The sequence below is a fragment of the Pterocles gutturalis genome, unplaced genomic scaffold (genome assembly GCF_000699245.1).
Source record: "Pterocles gutturalis isolate BGI_N339 unplaced genomic scaffold, ASM69924v1 scaffold15028, whole genome shotgun sequence".
Taxonomy (NCBI): domain Eukaryota; kingdom Metazoa; phylum Chordata; class Aves; order Pterocliformes; family Pteroclidae; genus Pterocles; species Pterocles gutturalis.
Genome location: NW_010120754.1, coordinates 17803 through 26651, shown reverse-complemented (window position 1 = coordinate 26651; position 8849 = coordinate 17803). Strand labels below are relative to the sequence as shown.

The 8849-nt window shown below is 35.8% G+C and overlaps 1 protein-coding gene across 1 annotated transcript in view; it reads left to right on the top strand.

The window, feature by feature from the left end:
• Positions 1-777: 777 nt before the first annotated feature.
• The window catches only part of PLS1 (plastin 1), a 23705-nt gene continuing 15633 nt past the window's right edge, over positions 778-8849 (top strand). The window contains exons 1-5 of the mRNA XM_010077012.1: positions 778-878; positions 4268-4431; positions 5698-5827; positions 7487-7619; positions 8555-8636. Coding sequence (XP_010075314.1) covers positions 809-878; positions 4268-4431; positions 5698-5827; positions 7487-7619; positions 8555-8636 — 579 coding nt within the window. The 5' untranslated portion in view covers positions 778-808. The remainder of the gene's footprint in view (positions 879-4267; positions 4432-5697; positions 5828-7486; positions 7620-8554; positions 8637-8849) is intronic.

The window sequence follows — 8849 nt, the reverse complement described above, 5'->3', positions numbered from 1 at the left end:
CATTGAGACAATTGTGCGTGACTTGGTGACAAACTTGTGCTTATTAACAAGGATCTGAATCATCCTGTTGTAGTAAAGCTTCGATAAGAGGAAATGGGCAAGGTTCTGTCATGGGCGTTTACTGACCCCTGTGAAGGTGCCTTTTGTGTTGCTTTTTTGTGGAGTTGGGTAGAGTCCAATCTTTGTGCTTAGTAAAAGCCTTCATTTGGCTCTTTGACAGTGGTATGAGACAACAGGCTTGTCAGAAGGGTGGAGTAAAGGTCAGGAGGTGGTAACTTCTGCAGCGGCTGTGGAAAGGCTCACGGGCGTTCACCTGTAAGCAGGTACTTGGAAGTGTCCCACTGAGGTTTTACTACCGTGCAAGTGTTGGAGTGCTCAGTGCTCCTAGCACTAAGCACTAATTGGCAATGATACTGCATTGCACTTAAATTAATTTTTCTAAAAATTGTTTGTTGAAATGTAAGGCAATTATTTTAATGTTGGAAATCCACTCAAGCAATGAAGGTAGATTGTTGGTCAGTGCTTATTCTATGCAAGTGAAAACATCATTTGTATGCAAACAGGTGCTGCTATTGTGAATTCTCAGTCACTATTACAGTGAAAAGAATTGCTGAGTGTTTGAACTTTAAAGTGTTGTTTGTAATGTTTTAAGTGTGCCAGGCCTGGAAATGTCATTCAGGTCTGGTACCTTGTATTGAAAAAATCAGTAATTTATATTAGTATGTACTTGGAGTTAAAGCCTTATAAATTTCCTTTTTCTTATCATTAGGCATAAGCAACTGAGGACAACACTTGTTGCTGTCCAGAGATGGAAAACAACATAACTACTATCTCTCGTGAAGAGCTTGAAGAACTAAGAGAAGCATTCAGTAAAATAGGTATGTTTTAAATAAGAAAATAATAAGGATGACATTAACATTGTGAAAATGTGTAGGATTTGTGGAAGAAATCTTTATGGATCACTTTGTTTTGACAGGGCCATGTTTTCCTTCTATGTAGCCAGTAATATCTAAGAAAATAATGTTTACATAAACCTCCTTATTTTCACTGAATCTGTGTGTGTTTATTCGCTTCTGTCAGCTTCAGCAATGCTACATTTTCTTGCTAGGCAGTTGCGTTATTTGTGTCAATGGATATGCAGCATGATAGGTCTCAAAATTCACTTTTTGAACTTCTTAAATCTGAAAAAAAAAGTTTGATTAAACATCAATCTTTAAATATTTTCATGTTAGGTTACTGACACTTTGGTTTTGCTTTACTTGCATGCTTTGGTGAGCTAGTAACTTCTCTTTTTGTTTATTGGATCAGATTTTACGTTTTAAGTAAGCTAAACTTGGAGATTTTTTGATCTTATTTTTGTAGCTAGCAGATGTTAATAAATAACTACAATTTTGTATGCTTGACAGAATGTTTGCAGATTAACAGGAGACAGAATGAGTAAGAAATTATATGGCAACTAACTCTTATTTCCAGATTGCAGTACCGTTGTGAATGTCTGCTGCTGAAGTTCACATCTGCTTTATTTCTTGTTTGCTGCAGTTCTGAGGGGGTGATGTGTGACTCTGCAGCTCACCAAAGCAAAAAAAGATATTTGTAATCATTCGTAATGGGGGAACAGGGTCGTTTTAGGCAAGAAGTCTTAAGTGTTAGGAGTCTCCAGCTTGGTAGAGACTATTGGGAAGCAGTGTGTTAGAGATCTGTAAGACCATGTGTAGTATGGAAAAGGTGAAGAAGGAATTACTCAGTTTCTGTCAATACACATATCAGGTGATGCCCAGTAGAGAGTCAGCTTAAAATAAATGTAGTAACTTTTCTTCCTGACAATAATAAAACCATGAATCCATTAACTCAGGATGTTGTTGAGACCAAAAAAGAGTAGAAATGCTAAAAGAATAAGATACATCCATAGAAGGTAATTCATTAGTTGCTATTAAACAACCATCTTGACACAGTTTGTAGCTCAAGAAGTCTATAACCTGCAGGAGCTGGAAAGACAGGCAAAAGAAAAGAGCATTGCTTACACATATCAATCTACTGGGAGGTGTTAAGATAGGTAGGTACTCCCTGGTGTTGTCCAACAGCTTTTTTATTTGTGTGGTATTCACCATCTGCATTCCTTCTTTTTCTCCCTTTCCTTCCTGTGTGTTTTCACATTTCTGCTCCAAGAATTGCTTGTGCTGCTTCTACTCACTGAAAAGCATTTTCTTTCTTACTGTATTATACTTTCTGTAACATACAAAAATTAAGCATCATTTAGCTTTTTTCTTTTCTCATTTTTACATTTCCGATGTCTCTATGGATAAATTGCTTACAGCCATATTGGTAAACTGAGAGAAAAGGCACGTATTTGACTCTCTGCTTGTCATCATGGAAACTTACCCTCAGTGAAAGATGAACCTAGAGAAATAAAATAGCTGGTAATCTGAGTGAGCTCCTGAGCATGTCCTCTGCTTTTTAGACCATCCTTGCTATTATGTGTGTTGTTACATGTCTGCAAGCCAGACAGTGGATGGATTAATACGTATGCAGGCATTAAGTTTGTCTGTAGTGATTTGTGGATTGTTGGTAGCATTGAAAACACACACAAAAATATCTTTTTGAACAGGTGTTTTTAACCTTTCATCAGCGGTGAACTGTGGCCTTCTTATGAAACTGTACGGAAGCTACATAGTGTAGTATGGATTACAGGGAAATTACTGTATAGCAATCAATTATGGCGAGAGATGAAAGCATGTTTCTCTGTTTGCCCTTCTCTGATTTGATTGTGTATTCGTCCACTCTAGTATTATTGGCTGAGCTCTGATACTAGAGACAATATGAGGAGAAGCCTTTTAACTAGTAAACCAAAAAATCAAAAGCGGCAGCACCTTGAAAAGTCAGAAAAGTGGCCACGTCATCTCACTTTTTTTTCTGACTTGTGTTATTTGTGACGTTCTCTTAAGTCACTTGTCTTAGATGTATCATTTGTAGAACTGGGAAAATACTATTAATTCATATTTTTCAAGAGCTTTAATAGGATCGTGACAGAGACTGAAATTGTTGTCAGACATGGAAAACATTAGCATTAAATATATAAAATGATCAGCATTATATTCAGCACTAGTTATGCTGGATACGATTTATTGTATTTGATTGAGCTTCACCTGTAGTGTATATGGACTATAGTTTTTCTTCTTTTAAAAGTGCATCTCTCCATTGCATAGACATTGCACTACAGCTACAGGTAAGGCTATTTTAATGGACATTCTTAAATTCTGCTTGGATAGATATGTTTATACTTATATAAGGAAATAGACATAAAAAAATGGAACAGTTAATGTGTTTGATTCATTTATGCATTACATTGGACAACAACATATTAGGTTTGTGAAATTGTGCTTTGTTATATTAAGACAAGAATTCAAGATGGCTTTCTGCACACAGATTGGCCTAAGGTGGAAGTATGAAGGGGGTTTATATGATTTCTTCTGTGCTGCTGCATTATTCATCATGAGTAGTGCAAACTATACTGAATTTGTCTTAATCTATTTTTATGTGACATAGCCATTCATTTCTTTCCACAGTTGTGGAATTATACCATATCTCATGTTGGAAAAAGCATTCTCATACTTTGCTGTACATGTGGTCTTGGTAGCCAAGTGTAGGTGAAGGTGGCAGTGCAGAGTGCTCCCAATGGAGCTGATTAATAGATTAAGGAAGGTCACCTTTAATAAACAGATACAGATCATCCCAGATTTATTCTTCACAGGTAAGCCTAACCACATCAAAACTTTCGAAGAACAGAAAATGTCTATCAGATACTAATATAAGAAACAAAAGGCAGAGTCAGGTAGAGTTCTTGTGTAAGTAGTTTTTCCTGTGTAAGTGTGCTCTTCTAATAAGAACTTGGATCAGAGTTTACTGATTGCAGATGTTACAATATTGACAATAAGAATATAATAATTGATCTCCCTTTTACTCGAAGATTTATATAGAAGTCTGTTGAGTCTTTAAAAAAAGCTCAAACTTTACTATTTACATATTTGCCATCTTGTTATAGCTGTGCTGTGGGATTATAAAATAATTCCTGAGAAAATACATAACAAGATGGCACAACTCCTACCCAGTTGTGCCTCTAATTTGCAACTGTTCCTTCATGCTTGCTTATCTATGTCAGAAGAACAAACACTCATCTCCTAGAACTGTATTTCTCAGAGTTTATTCTCAGCAGGTACTGTACTTGGTTCTTTACATAAATATAAAAACAACTTGTGCTTTCATTTTACAGATATAGACAACAGCGGCTATGTCAGTGATTATGAGCTTCAAGACCTGTTTAAAGAAGCAAGTCTGCCCCTGCCTGGTTACAAAGTCCGGGAGATTGTAGAAAAAATCATTGCAGTGACAGATAGCAACAAGGACGGGAGAATCAACTTTGAAGAATTTGTCTCAGTAAGACATTCCCCTTGGATGTTTCTCTACTGTCTGATATCTGTTGAGAACTAGGACAGAAAACTGAATTAAGTGGTACAACTAATTACTATTTAGATAGAAATAACTAATATTTTGAGAAGGGGAAAGTTTTCTGTGACAATTTACAATATCCTTTATGATTATTTTCCGGTCTTTATATTTCACTTATTTAATTTAGCAGATTTGTGAGAGCAAAGTAGTTTCAATCAGTCCTACTTTCTATTTCCTCAAAGATGAGGGGATGCACTACATATTTTAGGAACTGTTGGGTCAGCCCTTGCCCTGACAAAAGAGTCAATAATTAGATACCAGCCTCTGAATTCTCTTAGTGATAAACCAATGCTTGCATTACTATGCTTAATCTCTATAGTAAAGGCTATTTTTTTTACTGGGAGTGAGGTACAGTTTTTCATTTTTAGTGAATAAATTTGAAAGATTTAGACCTTTTAAATGTGGATTATTGGTCAGTGTGCTTTATTTAAGAGAAGCAAAAACTTTTCAGGCTGCCAGTTTGTGTGTGTGTTTGGAGATGATTATTTTTTGCTTTGAATTTAGAGTACTGCTGCTAATGACAGCATGTTCCTTGTTGGAGTAGTTACTGATCTTTCTTTCCATGATTGTAATTTGCAGTGGTTCATAGGTGAGATGGAAATATTTGCATTCAGGTATTGATCTGTATCCGTTATTTATACTTTGTTGTCAGTTTTGAGACATCTACAGTATTTGAGCAAATTTAGGACATTTCAGTATATCCAATGTGGTTTACATTGCAGGCAGGTGAAAAATGCTATCAGCTTGCTTAAGCGTATGTGTAACTGTCATGTAATAACTTTTTACTCTAAAGCATGTGATGAAGTGGAAGAAACATGCTGTAGTCATTGCAAATGTGTAATGTCTTTTGTTGTATTCTTCAGTTTACCAAAATATCTGTGGAAAATTTGTATGGGTTGTTGGATATCTACTTTTCTTAGATAGCATGGCTTAATAAAGGTAGCACTTGAGGTACTCACTGAAAAATAATATATTAGATATCAAGTATGCAAGTGTCATTAAGGGGTTTAAATTAGTTTTACCCATAGAGTAAACTTTTTTTTTTTTTGTTTAGAACAGAAGTCAGTGGAAATACCAGAGAAAGGCGGTCAGGTTAATTACTGACTCTGGAGTACTTACGTGAGTTAACACTTAGATATTTGAAGGTATGATAAATCACAAAGTGCTGTCTGTTTTTATTTTTTTTAATTCCAGATAATTCAGGAATTGAAAAGTAAAGAAGTTAGCAAATCTTTCCGAAAAACAATAAACAAAAAGCAAGGTATTACAGCAATTGGAGGTACATCAGCAATATCTAGTGAGGGGACACAGCACTCTTATTCAGGTAAGAATAAAACACGAGCAAATTTTCCATGGAGGAAGGCTCTTTAAATTTGAACTACAGATGAAGTAAAAACAACTGGAAAATGTTGCTATTGAAAGCAAATTAACACAGAGAAAGCATGTGGAGTTGTATAAGATAAGTGTTGGTGGTAGTTCATTGAAATGTGGGCTGTTAGTTGTTGCTAGTTTCATGCTGCACTCAGAGGTAAGTTAGACATCTTTGCAAGAGCAAAAAAAATGAAAACAAGGGCTGACAGCATGGTATTTAGCATACTTCTAGTAATTTTGGTTTCATTACATGCTAATTTTCTCTTATTCTTATATTCAGATAAAAGTGAATCACCATTTTCATTCCCACAGTGTTAACTAAAATGGAAAAAAAACCCCAAAACACCAACCAACCAAACAAAAAACACATCGCATATCCTTTCTGGATGGAAAGGCCTCCTCAGCTGTCTCTGTGCCGTTACAGCATTGTTCACTCTCATATGGTTTTTGCATAGCCTATCTCATACTTGAGAGGTTGCTTTTAATATTTGATGTCTGTTTCTTTCTGCTTCATGTCGTTTAAGTTGGTAATTGTGCCTAACTGCATTGCAGCTCCTGGTCAGAATGTTAACCACCTAGGATCGTATTGCAATAAGCAATATTGCAACTTTTTGATTGACTCGAGTCTGGGATTTGCTGTGGTTCCAGAAGCACGTTAAGATTCTAAATATGCAGAAGTTTCACTCCAGTTAGCTAAAGGTGGTGATACCCTCTCTCTGTGTACTATCTTTATAGCAGCAGCTGCAGTTGGTATATCTCCAAAACAGGGGATATGTTCCATCTCAAAGGATGCCTGAAGGGGGGACACCATCAGAGCTAATTGTTTAGACTCCCTTTCATTTTTGGTGGAGAGAAACTGACTCCACTGGAGTGTAATTCCTCTGAACTGGCCTCATCAGCCATCTAGTTTGAGATTAAGCACGCACTAGAATGTCATGTTTCTTCCCACTGACAATGAAAGAAGTGTAAAGAGTCAGGTGTAGATACCTGTCTTGTATGCTTCTTGAGGTAAGTGACGTGAATTCCCAGTACTGTCTGGGAATTTGGATACTGCTACTTCATTGACTTGTCCCAATAAGCATTTGTAGATACACAGTAATAAATTCTGCACTAAATATGAAGGAGAATTTAAAACGGAAGTACTAAATTTTTTAAGTTTCTCAAAGCTAAATACAGCACAGTAATTCAGGCAATAGTCTCAAAAATGCTGCCAGTCCCTGAAGTCCTAGTGGAAAGCAGAATGAAATGCTGTATTTTAAACCAATGGTGCATAGATTAAGAAGTTGCACATTTCAGATCAGAAATTTCCCTCTTTCCATTGTAATTGCTGAGCAACTGAATTCCAAGTCAGCCATCATGACCCATTATGTCACTACGATTATGTTGTCCTTCAGAAAATCACCAGATGTTTAGAGGGTGCAGTAGGGGAAAGATCAATCTGTACTTGCCACTTTTTGCGTGCTTTCCTACTGGGCTGCTTCTTTTTGTAACTGGCCCTTGTGAAACTAAGGGGTTTTGTTGCAGATTAACCTCTTTGACCCAGGTCTAGTGTTTAGTAGTATGTCTTCGTGGAAATGATAATATATTATTTTAATGCTGTTTTTCTTTTCAGAGGAAGAAAAAGTTGCTTTTGTTAATTGGATAAATAAAGCTCTACAAGATGACCCAGACTGTAAGCACCTCCTACCTATGAACCCATCAGATGCCAGTCTTTTTAAATCCCTTGCAGATGGTATCCTTCTTTGGTGAGTCCAGGGCTGTGAGAAAGAAAAGAAATTAATCTCAAAGGTTAAATGTTGATCACAGTGACATGAATGGGAAAACATCTGATAGGCTTTAGTGTCAGGACTCCCCTCTTAAATATTTCAACCAATGTGTACCATGGGGAAAATCTGTTTGTCCACAGAAATGTTATTTTTAGCAATTTTTTTTATGTGACTCAGTGCATATATCGTAGAAGTGGGTTTCCCTCTTGGATCCATAATTATACATGTCAGGTGTGTGGAGGCTGTTTATTAAGAAGATAATTACACAGTTCATATAGTCATTACTGAAGTAATTAGAAATCTTTGCTATTTCAAATATTTTCAGGATTTACTAAATGTAGTTACTAAGTCATAGGATAGGAGGAACAGAAATTTGATTTAAATCCATGGCAAAACAAAGAGCATATAGTAGATCACTTAACTTCAGTCTGTTGTAATTTTCTAGTTAGTTAAAGTAGACCAATAGTACTTATTCATACACCATGGTAACAAGGGATTAGCTTATTAGTGTTGATGTGAATTAGTCTTTGAGATCCTTATAGGTGCAAGATACTCCAGAAATGCAGGGCAGAAATATATTGGTTATGGTACAAAGATTTTCACTTGAAACTATTTAACCGTCTTTAGATTACAGTTTTAATCTTCCCAAGTACTCTTCTTGACAGCACAGACATGCTCTGTTACTTAAGTATGAAACCCAATTGCTCAAGTTTCTTGTAATTATGTATTATCTGGAGGTTTCTGGATACATGTGCAATTATTTAACAGGGAGAGGAGATGTAGAGGATGAGGTGGTTTTTTTTTAATCTTGTCAGAAATATTTACAGCTAGTTCAAAGTGTTAGGTGTTTATAATCAAATAATATATTTTATGAGAAATTAAAGTTTGAATAATCTCTGACTTTTCTTTGTTAGCAAAATGATAAACTTTTCCCAACCAGATACAATTGATGAAAGGGCTATTAATAAGAAGAAACTCACTCCTTTCACGATTTCTGTAAGTACTGCACAGATAGGAACCTGCCACAAATGAAAAAGTAAAATATGTTTCTATAGCTTTGTTTTAATGACAGTTCTCCTGGTGGAGCAAAAAAAAGTACTATGTATTAAAAAAGTCAAAGCATAAAATTGTATTTTCTAATAAGCTCTGCTGAATTCTCTGTTTGTTAGATGATGTACAGGAAAACTTGTATTTTTCATGCTTTTGTTC